This window comes from Rhopilema esculentum, unplaced genomic scaffold (genome assembly GCF_057945365.1).
Source record: "Rhopilema esculentum isolate cy_ngs unplaced genomic scaffold, ASM5794536v1 HiC_scaffold_37, whole genome shotgun sequence".
In the NCBI taxonomy this organism is placed as follows: domain Eukaryota; kingdom Metazoa; phylum Cnidaria; class Scyphozoa; order Rhizostomeae; family Rhizostomatidae; genus Rhopilema; species Rhopilema esculentum.
Window position 1 is genome coordinate 1,449,807 of NW_028300848.1, and position 21,196 is coordinate 1,471,002.

Below are 21,196 nucleotides of genomic sequence, written 5' to 3' on the forward strand. Positions count from 1 at the left end.
TTTCTTCGTATAAGCGTTCCCAAATGCCATTGAATGTGCATCCCGATCCTGCAGCACTATTTATGGTACCAAAAAGTGATCAGCAGTATTTACATAAGTGACAAAAGGTTGGTGAACTTCCAGCAGGCCTTTCACTGATTTTTGCGTCTAATTTCTGAAAATCCATTAATGGTTATGAATGGTGCAAACAGGCTTTCTTTTCTTTTGTTTCCAGTTAGTTAAATTATTACGAAATCAGATCTATAGATCAGGAAACTAAAGATAAGGAGCCTCGTATGATCACTTCTAACCTCTTTTTGAAGAGCTTCGGAACACGTTTAATCAATAGGTAAAATCAACGTGAAAGCATACATGACGTCATATTAATTAAAAGGTGCAGAAGAAGAAGCGATAGTACTGCAGTCTTTCTGGTTTAACATTTGATGATAATGGCGGCTACACAGTCATCAACTATGGAAAAGCAAGTCATGAGACTAGAGAAGCGCACAATCAAAGGCCGAATTGCACGACGAAAAGCACTCAGGCACCGTTCCTTATTCGTATTCAAGCAGAGTAACAGCTTCAGGCATATGTGCATCAAACTTGTGAACCATGCAAGCTTTGAAGCCTTGATTCTAATCTCAATTGTTGTTAGCAGCTGCCTGATTGGAGTTAACAAAACGGCGACAATTATTATCGTGGATATGATTCTGAACTGCATATTCTTGATAGAGTTTATTGCTAAGATCATAGCATACGGTTTTATATTGCACCCTGGAGCATACCTTAGAGATCCACTCAATGTTCTAGATGCAAGTATCGTCTTAACAGGTAAGAGGAAAGGAAAAAATGTGGATCAGTTTATTGAGGGGGAGGGGGGGGGGGGGAGAGACTCAATACGGGATCGTAATTTAATGCAGGTGAAATCATTGATATGGCTAGACCAGTTCTCAACAAATATGATATCAAAAGTTACTGTTCATATCAGAAATTCAATTGATACAAACTTAGAAACCGAACACAATTGTGACAGTCCCTTAGAGAATACTGTACGTTGCGGGAAAAATGAATAAAGATATATAGAAAATACCAGAGAGCAATGGACAAGCACTGGTTGGATGGGACACTAGATGAACTGATTTCATAGTGGAATTTAGTAATGCTTTTTAAGGTATTTTAGATTCCTTCGTATATTTGATAATGATTTCTAGGAATCTTTCCGTTTTCTAGGCTTTGCTGCTTCAGTCAAAACAATTCTTGGTGATCAAGAAGACCTAAATCTTCTAATTCTACGGCTACCGCGGATATTTAGGCCGCTACGGCTGCTCGTTGTTGCAAAAGAGCTTCGAATTGTGTTGGACGCCATTCTAAAATCTTCATTGGCACTCTTCCACGTTGCTGTCTTCATATTGCTGCTACTCATGCTTTACGCTATCGTTGGCTTGGAGCTTTTTAGCGGTAATAAGCCCTTCTGAGCAGACTTTGACAAAAAATTCCGATCTGATCTTTTATAAGGCAATGACACCTAAATATACAAACCAATTCAAAGTTTTGTTCCATTGCCTCACAGCTAACAGTATACCATTATCATAACTTATTAGCTCTAGTCTTTCAATTTTCCAAAAAGTGAGAGATTTATTGCAGAAAACTGCGAAAAATGTCTGAGCATTATCTTGATTTCAACATACTGATAAAGCACGTTGTATGTAGTGGCGATTAAACACAGTCAAAATTGCGACGTGTTAATGTAGCAATATTATATACTTGACTGCCAATATTGCATATTGCATATTGCATATTGTTATGAATTTGACATACTGTTAAAACAAATTCTCATAAGTTAGACTGACTGACATCAGCTCACGTGACACGGCGTTTAATGTCACTTTCACAGACATGACATAATACGAGAAAATGCCTTTTCATGGTTGTTTTTGCTCCTCCCATCAATAAGATAATTTATTGGGAAACCTCTGATCCTATCAATGAATACCAACATGACATACACAGGTCATTCATTAAAGATCTACACCACAACTTGCATCCTTAAATTTCTGTTTATTTCTGTATACTATCAGATCTGTCCTTAGCCGATACGGTGGTATCCACGTTAATCATTTTATACAGATTCTTTGTTTTCAATTTAACTATAACTCATACAGACTGCAAATTTTCAAAGGAAAGCTCCACCATGTTTGTCAGGACCTGGAATCAGCAACTTTGACAGACCCAACTAGAGCTTGCAGATCCAAAGCGGACACACAATGTGGAAGCACAGCGATCTGTGTTGGAAACTGGACTGGGCCTAATTTCGGGATGACGTCATTCGACAACATTGGCTATTCACTACTGACAGTATTCCAAATAATAACGTTGGAAGATTGGATTATTGCTTATTATCACGTATGTATGCTAGAAATAAATATTTCAATGATCGGTTGCCCAGCAAGGTAAAATATAGAAAACTGTGACATATTTTTTAAAATACCAGTTTGTCTCTAAATATTAATTTCTTTTTAATGCCATTTGATTTACCATTGGATCCTTTCAAAAAAACCATCAGTTATTACGCAAATTTACCTATTCACACAAAAGGCTACTTCTTAAATTACTTCATTGTCTGATAAGAGCTAACAAGATGAATGCACCTGTTCTACACACCTTAACAGATGGTTGAATCCACTTTAACTTTGAACATTTTGAGAGAAAGACCTAGTTCAACCTATTAAAAATTAATTCTCTTCTCCTTATCAATAGCTTAGCGATGCGATGGGATCACAATGGCATTGCATCTTCTTTGTCTCGCTAATCTTACTTGGTGCTTACTTCAGCCTTGACTTGATGCTAGGTGTGCTGACAAACCAGTACATAAGAACGAAAGATATTGTCACCCTCAAGCAGAAATCAACCCAAGCAAGCTTAAAAAAACTACACAGTAAGTTCTCTTTCTGAGTTGATCATGATGGAATGATGATACGATGATATGATTATGTGATTATATGATGATATGATTGTACGATGATTCGCTGATACAAAGAGATGATTGTACGATGATATGATGATATGATTGTATAATGATTCGATGATATGATTATACGATGGTGCGATTATACAATGATATGATGACATGATGTTTTAAAGAGTAGGATGATTGATGCTGATGATGATCGTAACCGATCAAAATTTACCACTCTTTGCAATAGCTCGACCATAATCTGACATTACTGACATAGGCGTAGACTTGCATTTTTTTCAGGGGGGGGGGGGGGGGGGGGCTCAGAAAATTAATGACAATCCCTAATGGCAGCTGCCGATGTCACAGGATAGAAAGTGGATTAGCTAAGGGCTTAAAGGTGATTTTTCCGTGCATTTTTCATTATCGAGGAAGAAGAAACACACAATTTGACTTTATGTTCACAATAATTTCATACTTTATTTTGCTGTAAACGCAATTATCTAATGCAACAAATCTTATGCGTGAAACAAATAATATAACAAACTAATCTCAAAATTGGTAAAGCATTTCCTTATTTTCCAAGGGTGGCTCAGCCCCCCCCTCAGTTTTCGTCAGGAGGGGCTGAAGCCCCAGAGCCCCCCCCCCTGAGTTTACGTCTATGATTACTGACATCTCGAGCAAGGTGTACCAAACTAACTTCGCCATTTCCTTTATTAGGTGCAATATTTGAAGTAAAGAAATGGTTTATTAGGAAGCGGGCAGGTGGAACGAGATTAAACGCTGAAAAAAATGCAGAAAATAACGATAACGATTGCCCATTGAATGAAGATGTAAAAAGCATCGGTCTTGACGTTGACATTGAATTGCCAAGCAGCCATCGACGTAAATGCAACTTTGAAATTGTACCGTGTCCAAAAGCTCCACATGCACTCAAGACAGTAATCGATTCGAAACACTTTTTCTATTCGGTGATGGCGGTTATTGCTCTAAACAGCATTTGCCTTGCTGTTTCAGGGACGAAGATACCAGCGAACGTGCAAAACAAATTGGATATTGTGAACATAGTCTGTAACGCTATATTTTGCCTGGAGCACTTACTACGGTACTGGATGTATGGATTCAACCACTATCTAGAGGTCAAAGTTCGTCTACTTGATTTATTTGTCGTGCTCTGGTCCATAGCTGATATCATATATAAGCATGCCAACGGACATACGAACTCTGGAATCAGTGTCCTCCGGGCACTGTGTCTTCTACGGCTGTTTCGGGGCACTGCACTCGGAGACTCGATGCTCAAGATGCAAAATTCCTTTATTCGAAGTTCACGGTCAATTTTCAGCCTGCTAATTGTTTTGCTTCTAACGCTGTTTATTTACGCTATGCTTGGGAACCATTTGTTCAAGAATTATTTGTCGCATTCGGACGATCGAATTGGGTCTTTCGCCGATGCAAAGGAATCAATGCTGCTTGTATTTGTACTGTTAACTGGCGAGGGCTGGCCTGGGGTGATGGGAGAGCTGGTCGACAAATTCTGGAAACGTAATAAAGCGAGGGTCATCATTCCTGTTTTATACTTCCTATCATTCATAGTTCTTGGAAATTTCATTCTTCTGAATATCTTTCTTGGAATAATGATAGAAAACCTGACTAATGAAACTCAAGAAGACTTAAATGCGATAAATGAAGATGGTGGTGGAAAAAAAGCAGAGCAAACTGAGACCGAGTCACAAAGGACGTCATACAACGAGTTCCAAGACATTTTGAATGGCTCAAGTTGTGGGCCATGCAGTGGAACTAAACCAGCCCCTGCAATAGGGACAACATGTACCGAAAAAAGTGACAGAAAAACTGAGCCAATAAATAAAGAAGAAAGAGGCATGGATCCTGAAAGAAAAAATAAACACAAGGAAAAGAACCAGTGTACGATTTCTTCCATTACAGCTCACTCTGACACAGTCATTCCAAAAAAAGTAGATGGCATCCCAAAACACTGGTCGATGTTTATCTTTTCGCCTCATAATAAGATTCGGATAGCTTGCTATAAAACAGCAACACATGCTGTGTTTCTAAACTTGTGCCTAGGATCAATCATAATCAGTACAATTTTATTGGCTTTCGAAGACCCACTGAACAGAGATAAGCAGTTAACAAGAGGCTTGCGTTATTGCGACTACCTTTTCACAGGTAAGTTAAAAGAAATGATCAATTTGCCCAAAATGCTATGGCATGTAGGGAATTTTGGGCTTATGGATCCCCATTTTCGCTGAGATGAGGATTAGGGTAGTTAAAAAGTTTGAAAGCGACAGTCACCGTCGGTATACCAAAAGTTTTGAACGCAGCAACCCTAAATTAAAAAAGTTCACTTGGTTTCATAAATTTCCCCATTGGGTTACCCCCACGGTAAATGCACCTCCTTTCACCGTTTGGCCTATAGAGCTTATTCCGTTCGGTAAATGATATGGATTCTCTTTTAGCACGCTAAAAAGAAAACAGTACTTTTTACAAGATAGAGATTTAAAATTTCAGCTGATTCTGATAAATTATGGCAAAACAAACATCTGCGAAAAAGTCTTTTTTTTAATCAAAGAGGCAATTCGATTACTGGTCTCTAAAGAATGGGGTCGTTAAATGAAAGCTAAGCTTAATTTGTGGTGAAGATTTAACTGTTCAATGTCTACAGAAGACAGTTGATAACTAATAAATATCTTTCAGGAATCTTTCTGGCAGAGATCCTTGTTAAGATCATTGCATTTGGATTGGTAATTGGGCATCCAGCATGCTACTTGCGAGATAAGCTCAATGTTATAGACATCATTGTCACACTGATATCCCTAGCAAGTCTGTGTATCGAAGAGGCTGGAGTCAACTTGCCACTGCAACTCAAAGTCCTGCGCGTACTACGTGTGTTGCGCGCAATGAAAATATCACAAGAACTACGATACGTCGTCGACTGTCTCGTGGCGTCCTTTGCAAAGATCTTCAACTATTTCCTGCTATATGTATCTTTGCTGTTCATATACTCTGTGATCGGTAAGTTTGAAACTCCTGTGAAAACTGCATATCGTAAACATTGATTCGCTGTAGCCTAGTTCTGATAAATCTATTCCTACAAATATCTGAGGAAGAATTTACTCCTGCATTGTCAAGTGATGACGTCATAAAAATCTGTTATTAGAATCTTTGAAACTTTTTCCTAAAACCTGAAAGAGCATCAAGAAATACCCCCAAATCTGCAAAATCAGTTAAAGGTATTAAAAATTGGCCGAAATATGACCAGATAAGCACAAGCGCTGGCCCCATCAAACCTCTATAATTTGGCCGCAGTTCATAACTTTATCCGTTAGCAAACTTCAAATTTTCTATTGGCCATAGCTCACCCGATTTTCGACAAATTCAACTGATTTTGCATATATGGTATTATTCTTTGGCGTTCTTTCATGTTATGTGGTCAAATTCGAAAATTCTAAAAATAGTTTTTTGTGACGTCACACTTTAGAACTCTATAGCGTACGAGATCTCTAACGAGAAGAAAACGATTTTCTAGAATTTTTAGAAAAAACAATAGGATTTCTATCTAAGATGTACGAGATTTCCCTGAAATCTCGTTTGCTCCTCACGAGTATCAAAGTCATTAAATCCAACACAAATTTAAATATACTGATTTATGAATAAAAAAAATCAACCCCTAAAAGTTTTTGGTGTGAATAAACATATTTGAAAAATTGCACAGTTGAAACACTTTAAAGGCTTATTTCCATGAGGAAAATTCTGCAGCAGAATAGCTTGTAAATATATGAACACATGTGCGATTTTGATTTTGATTTCGCAGAAAACACGCACGAAAGAGGGAAAGAGCTCTACTTTTAGCGGCAAAATACTTCGCAGCAAGTAATAACCAATTAGAGCATGGTAAATTTTCTTGGTTTTAAGCAACGGCCATGCTTGTAATTTCGAAATTGGGCGCCTAAACGTTTAGGCTGGCCGAAATCAAAATATAAGTTTGTGGCGAAATTTGCATCTTGGGACATTCTTGAGGGACAAGTGGCTACAATGTACCTAAACCTATTTTTTTGGGAATGTTTTCTGCTATTTGCGCTGTTCCTTAAGGCATTGTAACGTCCTTCTAGGAAACATTAGGCAGAAGCTCTTGAAGGTACTTTATCATTCAAACCCGTTTCTTTGACATACTGTATTAACACGAGTCATGAATCATTTAATGCCTCGTTTCTTCATCAACTCATCCTATGAACAGGAATTTTCTGATTCTATAGGCGTCAAGTTATATTCGGGAAAGTTAAAAAATTGTCAAGAAAATGAAAACATGATGACTGCAAACATGACATCATCAACAACAACAACAGGGAACACTACAATGTTGCCTAATACAACAGTGATGACGACAACAATGACGTGCAAGGACGCTGATTTCAATTTCAACCATGTTTTGAACGCAATGGTGACTTTGTTCTCAATAAGTACGCTGGATAACTGGACCACGGATATGCAGACCATCACGCAGCATTATACCGGCGTCACATCAGCAGCAACGTATGTTTTTGTTATCTCCTTCCTGCTCGTGATGACGTTCATAATGCTTAACGTATTCGTTGGGTTTGTGGCCGTGGCGTTTCAAATCGAAAGAGGCAAGCAAGAGGGCTTTTGTATCCTGACTAAACAAGCTCAAGACTGCATTCGCTTGGCTTTGAATGTGAAGATAGTACCGACAGGGAAACATGGTAATGGGCTGCAGAGGCGGCTTCGCAGTTACCTCGAGTCGGCCCCGTTCGAATACGTCATCCTTATTTGTGTCACACTGAACTGCATAATTATGATGACGAAACATCATGGTCAGTCACAATTTTTCGCCACAATGCAAGAGGTTTCCAACTTGTTTTTCACCTCGTTATTCACTGTTGAATCCTTGTTAAAGCTATTTGCTATGACGCCTAAACCCTTCTTTAAAGACCCTTGGACGACCCTGGATCTTCTCCTCGTCATTGGCAGTTGGATCGATATCACTTTGTTGTTCTTTGAAATTAACATCTATATAAACCTGACAGTTTTTCGTCTGTTTCGAGCCATACGCATCTTTCGAGTCATATGCAAGACTGGTAATCTCAGGCAGATCTTAGCGACATTTCTCGATTCAATCAAGTCAGTGCCTAGTATCGTCTTTCTAGTCGTCTTGGTTTTATACATCTACGCGGTTATGGGGATGCAGGTGAGCACAATTCAAGTATCTTTTTAAACTGACTTCCATTAATATATGTAGTACTTCGTTGCATAAGACCTTGTGCCGAACCTTTGGAAACTTTTTTGAGTTTCATAGTTAAAGTTCTTAAAGGCTGAATTCATTTTATCATCATCATCATCATCATCATCATCATCATCATCATCATCATCATCATCATCATCATCATCATCATCATCATCATCATCAACATCATCATCATCATCATCATCATCATCATCATCATCATCATCATCATCATCATCATCATCATCAACATTATCATTGCCACTATTAACTGCTGGTGGCCGACGGCCGCCGCATGCTCAAGACTGCTCGATCTTGTGCAGTCCTCGTTCTACTGAATCTCTCATTAACATCGAGGTTGCTAAGCTACATTGATATCATCATAATTGATATCTCATAGCTTCATTTCGGCGTAATTGTTAAATTTTAATTGTTTGCTATTGCTTTCCCATCCTTTCTCTAGACGCTGTTTGTTCTAGAGCTTCAGTCTTTGTTCTTTCCATTTCATTGCTTTAAACAGTTAAGGGCAAAGGTAGCATTTGATAAAAGTACACCGAGTAGAATTCATGGCATTATCATCATCAACATCAGTAATTTATTAACAGCAGACTAGAAAAACAAACCATTAAGCAGCTAATATAGCAGCTATTAAAGGCTCACGACTTACATTTTATCTGAATTACAATCTCATCAAAAACATAACTATACAAATGAAATTTTTACATACATGATAAAAGAAAATTTAATGTCTACCTATTAGAAACCCAATTAGCTTGCACGTAGATTTTTGATATGCATTGAACTAAATTGGAAAAACATTTAAATCAAACTCGTTCCTAGCTCTTTGGAAGAATTCGGCTTGAAGATGGCAACCCATTGAATCGACAAGTGCATTTTCAAGACTTCATGACAGCTCTGATTGTACTGTTACGGACGACTACATTGGACAACTGGCGGGAACTGATGACAGCATGTTCTGACATGCATTCATTGAATTGCATTGATGCGCCTACAAAGAACTGCGGTACGCTGCTCAGCTACCCATTTTACATATCGTTTATATTTCTGAGTGCTTTTATGATTACAAATCTATTCCTGGCAGTCATCATGGACAACTTCATGTACTTGACACTGGATTCGTCTGTAGTTTACTGTCAGCATATCCACCACTTCATGGGCCTATGGCGTGAATTTGATTCTGATGAATCAGGAAAGATCCATTCCAGCTACATCATTACACTGATGCGGCGCCTACCACCTCCTCTTGGGTTCGGACAACACTGCCCTAGACGTACCATATTTGCAAAACTTGTTACTCTCAATATACCAACAGACGATAAAGGCTTTGTTTCGTACAATGAGCTACTAATACCACTGCTTCTTTATCGTCTCGGGTTGCAAGGGAAAAATAAACTTGTTCGTGACGATATATTGGCTTTACACAAAAATGTAGATGCACAGCTACTAGACAAAGTTCTTCCAATCAATACAGAAAACTCAGAGCCGTCAAAATTTCGCGTGTTCTGCGCGGCAAACGCCGTTAAATATCACTTCCGCGTGTTTGTCGAGCTGTTAAGAAAAATACGCATAGAAGACAAGGAGCACCCTCTTTTGCAGAGGTGGTTTACGTGTATCAGAAAGAGTACTGTAGCAGATGATACTATGAAAAATGAAGATGGCAAGGCTGTTAAACATAACGATGCTAGCAGTTACCACAAAGGAGTCAGCAGTTCCGAAAAATCAAAAGCAGAGAAAGAGAAGCGTGGTCAATACGAAAAAGGTATTGAAAAAGACAATGTAGGAGGAGCCTACAAGTAGCAAGTTTGTTGAAGGTCCTTTGGTTAACAAGGAAAAGTTTTGAACCGAAAGATCTGTTATAACAGTGATTAAAATCAATAAAACCAGTTTTTTTTACTTTAAATTTGATGATAGTTTAGCTTTTTGTAAATGACATTTCAAATGGAAACATTTTATTGTTAGATGAAGCGTTGAATTAAAATTTTAGCGATGGATTGTATGTGAAAGAATTGCCCCATTGCTTCTTTTTCATGACCTTGGATATATATTATCAAAAGAGCACTAGAAGCCATATCTGCTTTAATTCACGACAACAGCTTTAAATAGTATTTGTATTTTATGCCTGTACTGGATTTCCTGCACAACGTTTCATTCAAAAATCGATAAAAGTAAGAGAAACACTGGAAACTTGGTAAATTTTAAGTCATCAAATTGTCCACCAGAGAAATGTATAGCTGCAGGTTTTGTTTCATAATTCACCAAGGCGTTTCTGTCTAGTTTACGGCTTAATTGTGCACTAGTTTTATTTTAGCTTTTTATGCATACAAACTTTAAATTAAAAAAATTTACTACTAGCTGCTCATCAATGTTATTACATAGCCAATGTTTAAGTGAGGCAATGTGCCCCTAATTACATTGTAAATTTTGATTTGAACTGCTTGTTGGAATGCAGAGTTTTGGAATTAACAAAGTTTGATAATAAGAAACTTTCACAGTGCTAATAGCAACATCCACAGCAACAACCACACGCATAAAACTAATGGTGACTCTTAATTACGGATCAAGTAAAGTGCTTATACGGCGAAAGCGCAGGGCGAAAACATGTCTCACCCTAACGATCAAGCTTACTACAAGATTCGATCGGTTACTGGTCATTCAGGGAAAGCCCAAATCTTGCAAAGATTTATCTGATCAGCCATTTAATATTGACTGACTGGTTACAGGTAGTTAGCAGCAAGGTTACAAGCAGTTAACGGCGAGGTATTGCAGTACTTACCACGGTTAATTGGTTCTCATGGATGATCGACTTCAGTTTTATACGCATCAATGCAATTGTACATGGATAGTAGCCATCCCCACTGTCTAGCAGAGACTTCTGGCATCTAGGATGTTAATCAGTTAGATGTAGCGTGGTAAAAACAGAAACAGTAGCAAGTTTACTAAAGGTCTCTTGGTTAGATAAAAAGAAATAAACGAAGTTTAGCCAAATTTATCATGAGTGGAATAATATATATATATATATATATATTGACAGTTCGGGAATTTCATAAACTTCCAAGAAGAGTGTCATACGAAAAGCTTTAGTTTACTAAATGTTTGCTTTTTTCAAAGCCGTTTACAAGTTTTGTACCACCAAAAGATTGTTTGGAAAAATCATATAAAACACGATTAAACATTCAAGCAATATTATGGCGGTACAGAAATTGAAATACTTTAAAATATTCTTAAGATTTTTATTTGACACTCTTTAAGATATAGAACTTTAAAACATTCAAACCATCACCGAGGATATTATACCTGTTTGCTTTATAGATCGAATAGACAAACTACATTAAGTACAAAAAAATTCCGATGGGATTTATTTTCTGTGAAACTTGCCGAAATTCTCTAACACTAGAAAAATCTCGTTTTACGTCGATGGACTTTCAAAATAACAAATAAAATTTTTCATTGACATCGTTATAATATTATTATACATCCCTTTCGCCCTCTACATCCGAGCAATTTAAATTCTTCATGGGCTGAACTGATGCTTCTACTGTCTTTTCATTATTTCTTTCAATAATTTCTTTCTAACGTTCCTACATTTTCAATTTGGACGCCTTGGAAAATATTGCGAACAAGACCTCTTCTAAATAAACGTTTAGGACCTTCTTGCCTACTCTTCCGTCCATTTATTGGGCTGACATCAAAATGTTCGATTTGTGTACCTTTTATGATTGCGCTCCAGAAAACTTTATTTTGAAAATAGAAATAACCTATAGAAAGTGTTTCATTTTTTCACCCACCGAAATTTTTTCTTTCCATCGAAATTTTTAAATTCTCACCGGAAATTACACCAAAATTTCAAAATTTTAACCGAATTTTTTCACCGAAAATCAATCCAACGAAACTTTTGGCGCCTGTCTTTGGTTCTTAATGTACTCATTAACGCAAGGTTGGGGATCAGCTCAAAGATTGAACGATTCTGAATGAAAGCATGCCAGCCTAAAGAATCAAAATATTGTCTTTGTACCTTTGGTAATAAAGCTTTGCCACTGACTTTCGGTCATAACCTGCACGGGACGTGTCTCCAAAATTAATCCCCTTGATTGAGATATTATTTTCTATCAGATAGCCAAGGTTGAAAAGAGCCTAAAACAAGAAGAAAAAGGAAATGCTGAAAATATAAATGCTTGAAAATATACAGAAACTGTTATGACCAGGATTGCCATTTGGCCGTTTTAACGAAGTAACGAAGCAAGAAACAAAGTAAAAGGTAACAGAAAATTAAAAATGAAAGCAAGTTTGAGCTTTTGTGGTAAACAAAGCCAATCTGTGATTACACTATTACACAATAGAATTAGCCAAAATGTAGCTTTTTCGTATCTTTTGTTTGGCTGACCGAATTTGACCGTCAAGTGTAAAATAATTGGCTGCCAACCATTCCAAGCATCTGGCAACTCTGGTTATGACAGTTAGCGGTATTTATCAAGTCATTCTCCTAAACAAGAAGCTTTGCAAATGCAAAACGGAATTTAGCTGAAGATGAAGAAGAAAGATGAATTAGATATTCTATTATCGTTAGAGCATTTAAAAAATAGTAAAAGAAGGAAAATGAGACGAGCTTCGTTACCTGTGGCGAATCCTGGTCTTTCGTAATCCAAATATAATTCATAACTGCTTTGGTCAAATTGGCCTCAACTCTGTCTCCGTACCAATATTCATCACCCATTCGTACAATGGCTGGAGAACGAAACGGAATGATAGTCGTTTAAACGAATTTAGCTCTCTTAAACTGCAAAACCGGTTTAAGTTCTTCTTCATTTCCTATTGCAGTGCTGGACTGTAAAACTATGTAGTCGGTAGTAAAAATACAGTACACACCCAATTGAAAAATATTGTATAAAACTATTTTGAAATCATCATTGAAGTAGCTACTGTAAGGAGTCATGGCTTTGGATAATTGCAGAACAGCCCGTGGACAAAAGCAGACGAAAATGCAACTCGTGGTGCTCTAGATGGGCGGGTTTGAGATTACATGATAAGTAAGAGATCGATCCCATCACTCGCTGTCCTTACCGCATTAGCCTAGACACACACTCACTGTTGGGTGGAGGGTAGATACAAGAATGATAAAAGAGAGATGCTACTTACAGGCTGGCCAACCAAGATTTGCAGATATGTTAAAGAAGTGAAGTGAGCAGTTGCCACCTAATGAGCCAGTATTCATGCGGTATGGCTAGAAAAATCATTAAAACAAATAAGAATTGCAAATGAAAATTGATGAGAAATTGAGCTAAAATGCAGGCTTGCTTGATGCAGTGGTGGCCAAGTGTTTATGGCCGTGGGAAATAAAGAAATCAGCTACCCAAAGTTAATTCGTAAGCTGGAATTTGTATTCGGAACGAAATTTGCATTTGAGCAGCAGAATATCATTCCCCTGAACCGGTCGAATTTAATGTCCCGTTAGGAAATGAAATCCTTTTTCAAAGTGAATAGAATTGTCAAGCAAAACCCCAGCAAAACATTCTGCAGAAGATTTCATGCATCGTATGACACTTCTTTCTTCGGCTGGTAAGTTTCTGTGAATTTCTGTTTTGCGTTCTTTAGGTATTGAACCTTTGCCATTTTTGAACAACCAAATTCCAGGGGGTGATTGGCGATTATCTATACATCATATCGTTCCTGAATCAGATGGAGAATAGATCTGTCCCCTTAAAGTACAAATTTAAAGTACCAACATTCAGTAAGAACTAACCAGCATTTCCTCACAAAGTAAAGCAGTGTTGAAAGAGCCGAGAGCCAACCCAGTCTCTGCCACTATCATATACATGACCAGAGATGTGTTCCTGCAGAAAAAGTAGCAATTTTTAGAACCAAAATGTAAATAAACTTTTGAAGAAAGCCTGTTAGAATCTTGATAGCAACATCGAGCAACTAATTTCGTGTTTAAAAATGGATTAGAAAAAAGTAAGCATTTTAGAACATAATTAAGCTTTTCGTCTGACACGTTCAGCATGTTGTAAAATGTTTGCTTTTTTAAAAGCCATTTTTAAATTTGTGCCACCAAAAGATTTTTTGCAGATTTGCAGATTTTGCGGATTGAGCTGACATCAAGCATCAGTGTTAGTAAAAACTAGAGAAAATTTCTTGTCTGTTTAAGATAAAAAAGAAAATTTTCCTCCATCTATTAACGAAATTCTTATAAACATTTCAAACAAACTGATGATATGCATACTTGGCGTCATATTTTAAAACAGCTTTAAAACAATTCGCTATAACGCAAACTGAAAAACCGTAGAATAAAACATCACGAAAAACTTCGATGTATATTGCAAAATAAGCAACGGCCTAGTCACTAAAGGAGATGTTGGGTGCTGGCGAGAGCTCTATTATAAACAACAATGTCATCCAAAGAAGCATTCGTAACAGTGTATAATTATTTGACATCGTCACCCAAGGCAGCACTAGTAGCACTACATACTTCAAGCATATAAAGAAGCTAAGCTTGCTCCTTACCACTGTCCCTCTTCATATGAACCAAAAGCATTCCGCAGGTAAAGACCGATTGTTGGGAGCTGCTCCGCGACGTAACGGTAGAACCTGCGACGAAAATATAAAACGTCACCTAATCTCAAAACCAACAAAATCTCAAAAAAGTCGAGATTGTCAAACTACACGGCTGTTTGCCCGTTGTGAAATCATGTTTCTTAACACCAACAAAGATAGCACCAATAGGCCTCCATATACTGATAAAACAATAAAAGTAGTTTATCAATCGCGGAAATGTTATTAGTATTTTCCAAATTGTAAGTAATAGTAATGGATAAGTAATGAATAATATCTAGCTATTAAAGATACAGGGCAGGGTTAATTAAACCTTCTTGGAGGTAATATTCCCTCAAACGAAATATACAAACTTATAAATTACAGATCATAGGGAATGAATCAAACGAAGCAACAAAGTTCCCTTTTTGTTGTTGTTTTTGCTGGCAAGAGCTTGTTATCTATTATTTATTGTGTATACAGATCATCAATTTTATGCATTATTTTAACGTTCAAATACGTTTCCACTTTTAGCTTGTTATCTATTTTGGAAATTGTATTGAGATTGCTTCCTTGCTGTTAAATAGATTTTTATTAATACAAAAAGCTCGGTTCTTCATAAAGCAATTTTGTATTTCAAATGCACCTGTGTGATATGCAAGAATTATTTTACTAATAAATTTATTGTAATTAGCATGTAGTTAGTTATGCAATGCGTCTTCTAGCTTAATTATTTGGTTTCAAGAAGCTTCATTTAGCTATGAAAGGAAACTTTAAAAAAGGAAAGGAAACACTCAAATTTTTTAAGGTTATAAAAATTCTATTTGCATTTTTCAGGTTGACCGACGGGAAATAAGAAGTTGATGAGAAAAATATACAGGAGCTCAGAATGAGTTCAAAATGGACTGTTTTAATCTTCTAATAAGAAAAAAAGCAAAGACGCCGTAGTTAGACTTAAAATTGGGGTTGCGAGAGATTTGATAAGACATTTTCAAATATCATCCAGCCATTCTTACAACAATAAAATTGAAAAACAGACCCTTTCGGAATAAGAAATAATAGAGAAGAAGACCATCTTTCATTTCTTTCCATGACCGCCTACCTTGTCTACAGAACTCATTAAAGCACATACCATTCACCAGACCAAAAAATCACAGAAGCAAAATTGAGCAATACAATATAACACCTGCCTTATAGCAAGAAAGCTGTTAAATTCACCAGCCGCTCCTGTAATCAAGTAGTCTGCATATTTGATACAGCCATCCTTCTGCCCCTGTTCTGCTGACTTTCTGAACAGATTGAATGCTTTTGTCTAGAAGGTGAGCAGATGAAAGGGCAAATGGTAAGAACTTAAATTTGCAATTTGGTTTCGAAAAGTGTATTACAAACCTAAAAGAAAATATCTGCTGCCCAAAGGCAGCCTAGGTATTTCAAAGGCTCTCGTGTATAAGGTAGACAATGGTATTAGGCACAAATATATAAAAACGCAAAGAGAATGAAGAAAATCAACCTACTTTATTTGACTCCAGGACGCCAGTTATACCGTTTTCATACTGGATACCAAGGTTTGTCATTGCATCTTTGTCTCCCATGTTTGCAGCCAATCTCCAGAAATGCAGTGCTCCAGATATGTTCTTTCTGTTAACGAGTTCATGGTAACCAAGACTGTTGAAAGCGATTGTGTAATTCTACACCAAATAAAAGAGAAATGCATGAACAAAAAGCAACAAAATACAAAACAAGACTTCTCTTCAGATTTTTGCATTTCTAATCGCCAGTGAAAAAAAATAACAATACTCTTCTACAAAAATCACAAATTAGAAATAAGAAAATTACAAAAAACTTTTATCCGGTGCAAGATGTTAAATCTGTATCAAAGTCTGCATCAATTGCAAGATATTAAATTTTGAAAGCTCTTCAATGCCGTTACTTAAGTTCTTGCCTTCCAACAACAAGCAACGAGCTCCTTCGCTTCGCTCAGTTGACTAGCCATGGGCATTTCCCGCCATGGGCGTCGCTAAAGGAGGGCACTTTACCCCCATACTTTGTCTGTCGGCACATAATATTAGTTATTTCTCAAACTGTAGTATAATTATAATATTTTTGTAGCAGCTCAACTTGCAAAGTATGGCACTAAAAATGCCTCAAATTGATCTTTGATTCTGAACATTGAAGTAGAAACACATAAAGGCAGCATAAAAATTATTTATCTTATGACCACACCCAAAAGGAGTGAGACACGCCTTTTTCTCAGCAAAAAGCAATACGGTACCCCTCCAAAAAACTTTTAAGGCTTCGCCCCTGTTGCCCGCCCACCTTTTAAGTGCTGGCTTCGTGCCTGAATAAAACTGGTAGAATTTGATTTCGACGAGTTTACAAAGGTAGTATGCTGAGGTTTGACGTAATTTCGTTGTTCTTGGTTATTTGTAAAATACAAAATTTGATTGTCTTAAGACCTTCTGCCTATTCAAGTATGACACATTCCGTCTGTTTAGAAAGCAACAGCGCAGCTTCATATTCTAGGGAATCTTGTAAGCTTCGCAGACAATTATTCTTATTCTGAATAAATAATGTTATCTATTACATGACCAACCATTTAAAACACTCTTGATACCCCTGTAAGTATTCTGCGGACTAACTGCAGACAAATTTCAGCCAGTACGACATACTTAATGCTTTGGATATATCAGAAAATATAGGAGAACTTTGCTTAGCTTGGGGAATGCGTCTCCAATTCATAGTTACTGCATTGTAAGAAGCCACAGGAATGACTTTGTTGTCTAGAGAAAACCTAGCATGGTTAAGACAACTTCTACGCAAATTTATCAACGAAATATTCATCTGAAAAGTACACATATGTATACTTAATGAAAATTAGTGTTTACTTAAATTAGTAATTAAAGTCTTCGATGCCGTTTAGGCAGAGCTGCACACGCCTTTGTTGTATAGAACAGGACAGTTCCAAATTGTTACTACAAGTTTCATACGAATATATTTATCATCTTTAAGCTACCTACAAAATCCGTTGTGTGATCGTATGTCTTACCTTCATAGCCGCCTTTTGAAAAAGCTCCACCGCTTTCGTCTCGTTTTTGTCCACTTCAATTCCCTAAAACAGAGTCCAAGTTAAAATTTCAAATCAAAATCTGTTAGAAACACCTTCTGTGTTGGAGCTCACAACCAACAAAATATTTAAAAATGACGGAAATTACAAACAGAGGCAAGAAGGTAATTACAAAATAGATGATGCTATTGATAAAGAAGGTTTTTAAATAGATAAAATGTAAGAGCATTGGACCAAAAGTCGTGGAAAACTGTATGGAAAACTGCCAGCTAGTCCTTGATAAGGGGGCAAAATTGCTGTTGAAATAAATTGTCTTTGCATACAGGATTTGCCAGATAACTGCAGTGTATGGAAACCAATGACATGGGTAAAAGTCTAAGCAGATTTATATAATCAATTATCAGAAAGGGTTTTGGAATCGGCTTAGAGGTCAGCAGGAATCGATCTTCTGTTAATAGGTTATTTTCTACATGCAACTATACTGACACATTGACTGGTCAAGTACCGATTTGAATATCGCCATAAAACTAGACAGCAACTAGTTAGAATCAACACTTCTGTACTCTGATGAAATTTTAAGTTGCGAAAAGCACGAAAAATAATCAAGAAGAGAACGGACAGCATATGACTTTACTAAGAAAACAATTTCATCTTGAAGAGTATTTGTAGCCTTCTTTCTATGACAATGGCACGTCCCAGCTCTCGAATAACCAACTAAAAGTGTTCATCTTGTCATTACCCGTAAATGAAGCACTCCCAAATTATACATTGAATTCGCATCGCCTTGCTCCGCTCCAGCTCGGTACAAATTGACTGCCTCGTGCCTCTGTGCATCAATGCCGTGCTGCCCATGAAACAGGATATCTGCCATTTTACTCTAAAATGTAACAAGATCAAATTACAACGCAGCCAAAAGCCTTCTCTTAAAGACTGCCAGTCTTCGATGGCACTCTGAAAAAATCCCCTTTCAAAATCTAACCCTTGAAAATACTAAATTACTTACAAAATTATTTTGCATCTCATGTGAGTGTTGCAGTAACTTTAAGTAGCCGTTCAGTGTGGGGAGGATTTTTGTGCTTTAGCTACTGTGAGATGCAGAGGGGGGGGGGGCGTTTTGTTCCCAATATTAGCGATATGATTTGTACCTGCAAGCACTTTCGGAAATGTGCTATTTTCCCCTATTAGTCATATTCACATCCCTTCTGTGCAGAAATTGGCCATGATTATTAAAAAAAGCGTTTAAACCAACCTGTGCATCTGTGGATCCCCAATCAGCTTGTCTCTTCAACCATTTCATCACATCAGAAGACATGCCACGTTTTCCTGCATACAAATGCGCCTCATCTAATCGTATCATTTCCGAATGTGTCTGTGGCAAAAAGAAGCTTAATTTGATAGAAATGCCCCAATCTAATTAGCGCTTATTAGTAGATCATGAAAAATAGGAAGATTATTTGAAGCTTATGGTGAAAGCATATTGATACAAACTAGCTCTACTTCTTGCAATCAACTCGATATTACGTTTTCTCATTGCCAAGAAAAGAGTCAATCATTAAACATTAGATACAGATTTGCACTTACGTGTATATACTGCTCTTCGTTTTCCAAAATCTTTTTCACCGCCATTGCAGCAGCCTTTGAGTACCCTTAAAAGATAAAAAAGGAAAGCTTCGACTTTAAGTCTGCTCTGAACGTGGCATATTTCTCGAACGAGCTCACTGTGCACCCTTATAATAAAATATATTCAAGGATGTGCGCGTCTTTTATATAGAAAAAATAATAATTTTGAGACTCAAAATTGGATGAAATTAAATAAATCAATTCAAAAAGATAAAGCGATCACGATTTCGAGGATAGTTTGAATTTTTATCCAGTGTTTAAATCCAGTGTTTTGAGTAAACTTTCTATCAAAGGATGGCATTAAAATAAAAATTTTGTGGAACATTCGTCTAGCTTGTATTTTGCTGGTATATTTCACTCCCTAAAATGTTTTCACGATGAAAAAGAGACAGTAGCAAAGATTTGAACTTCCTTTCTCGATTCTTGCCAAATTTACACATTGTGTCACTTAGATTGAATTACAAAATATATTAGGCTCAGAACCAAAAATTGCTAAGAACATTGAGCCTCAGCAAGATGAACGTATTCCTAAGAAAAAGAGCTTATGTAGCTAGGACACTCAAAGCGAGAATAACAACAAAACCTCCTTCGCAGAAAAACAGGACTAGACTGCAATGATCTGGCTAACTGCCCAGAATGTTTTACGAACCCCTTTCGGAGAAACACCATGGAAGAAAAAAGACAAGATTTAATAAAAGATCATTAAAATCATTACGGCAAGTTCAAAAAAGGTTTGTGTCCAAAAATACAAAAAAAGAATGGAAGTTTCGCAACGACATGGGACACAGCCAGAAGGATTTACGTTAAATACAAGTTCCGATGCGTTTATAATCTACAGTTGGAAACTTAATTTAAAAATATATTTTTGGCACGAAGCGGCAGGGTAGCGTATGATTTACGGACAGAATGTTTATTGATTGGCAACATGTATCGTTTTCATCGAGCATTTCGAAGCAAATATTTGTATTTGAATAGGCAGCTGCACTGTTAAATGTTTTCACTTAATTTCTATACTGGAATTTCAAGACCATTGTTTCCACCATCCACCATAAGTCGTACAGGACCATTTGCTATCCATTTAATCAATAAAACCCCCCCTGCTTGTTAGAGCAGATAAGGTATATAATGATAAAGTTTCTTCTTTTCTACGGGAGGTAATGATAATGCGCAATTTCAATAATCACTGAAGACTAAGAAACATGCTCATATGAACATCTTGGAATATTTCACTAGATTTTCAAAATTCAATGACATCCACACCTTATCAAACAACATTGTAATAAGATCTTAGAGTGCAGTGTTGTCCCGTAAACGCCTTCTCTACATCTGGTATTTACGGATAAGTCAACAAACACAGTTCGGAAGTTACGGTCCTTGTTACTTTGTACTGAAATGGGTCAACTTTCCAATTACAAAATAAAGATCCCCTCATCTTAAAATCGGATATTTCTTTAGATCTACAGGGATGATGTTTCAGTTCATATCATTTCTTCAAAAAGGCTCTTTTTCGATAAAGCAATGTTTTAAGAATTTGCATAAATGTGCGAAACAACAACAACAACTTACCAGCAGCTATGTTCAAATCTTTATGCATATCATCAATGCCAAGCTGGTGCTTGTACGATAATGCAAGCTGGGCTAGCTCACTGTCTTGTATTGCAGCATAAAACAATTTTGATATGGCCTAAAAAGAATATATTTGTTGCATTCAGTATTCATGATGCTAAATTAATCGCATCCAAAAAGGATAACTATACCACAAACGACAAACGAC

The 21,196-nt window shown here is 36.9% G+C and overlaps 2 protein-coding genes across 3 annotated transcripts in view; one reads left to right on the plus strand and one right to left on the minus strand.

Annotated features, from left to right (window-relative positions):
- Positions 1–21,196, minus strand: part of LOC135684916 (protein sel-1 homolog 3) — a 32,984-nt gene that overhangs the window by 2,032 nt on the left and 9,756 nt on the right. For both annotated transcript variants that reach the window (XM_089115835.1, XM_065200619.2), the window contains exons 11-23: positions 20,989–21,106; positions 19,384–19,448; positions 19,052–19,171; positions 18,542–18,679; positions 17,785–17,847; positions 16,253–16,426; positions 15,929–16,050; positions 14,712–14,795; positions 13,951–14,041; positions 13,347–13,431; positions 12,826–12,935; positions 12,226–12,344; positions 10,987–11,092 (exon numbers count right to left, since the gene is read on the minus strand). In XM_089115835.1, the coding sequence (XP_088971961.1) occupies positions 10,987–11,092; positions 12,226–12,344; positions 12,826–12,935; positions 13,347–13,431; positions 13,951–14,041; positions 14,712–14,795; positions 15,929–16,050; positions 16,253–16,426; positions 17,785–17,847; positions 18,542–18,679; positions 19,052–19,171; positions 19,384–19,448; positions 20,989–21,106 (1,395 nt within the window). The remainder of the gene's footprint in view (positions 1–10,986; positions 11,093–12,225; positions 12,345–12,825; positions 12,936–13,346; positions 13,432–13,950; positions 14,042–14,711; positions 14,796–15,928; positions 16,051–16,252; positions 16,427–17,784; positions 17,848–18,541; positions 18,680–19,051; positions 19,172–19,383; positions 19,449–20,988; positions 21,107–21,196) is intronic.
- On the plus strand, positions 429–10,227 carry LOC148957143 (voltage-dependent L-type calcium channel subunit alpha-1S-like). The gene is made up of 8 exons (XM_089115931.1): positions 429–810; positions 1,210–1,437; positions 2,159–2,382; positions 2,737–2,843; positions 3,618–5,119; positions 5,648–5,965; positions 7,207–8,156; positions 9,033–10,227. Exons 1-8 carry the CDS (start codon positions 429–431, stop codon positions 10,008–10,010), a joined length of 4,689 nt encoding a protein of 1,562 aa, XP_088972057.1. The 3' UTR covers positions 10,011–10,227.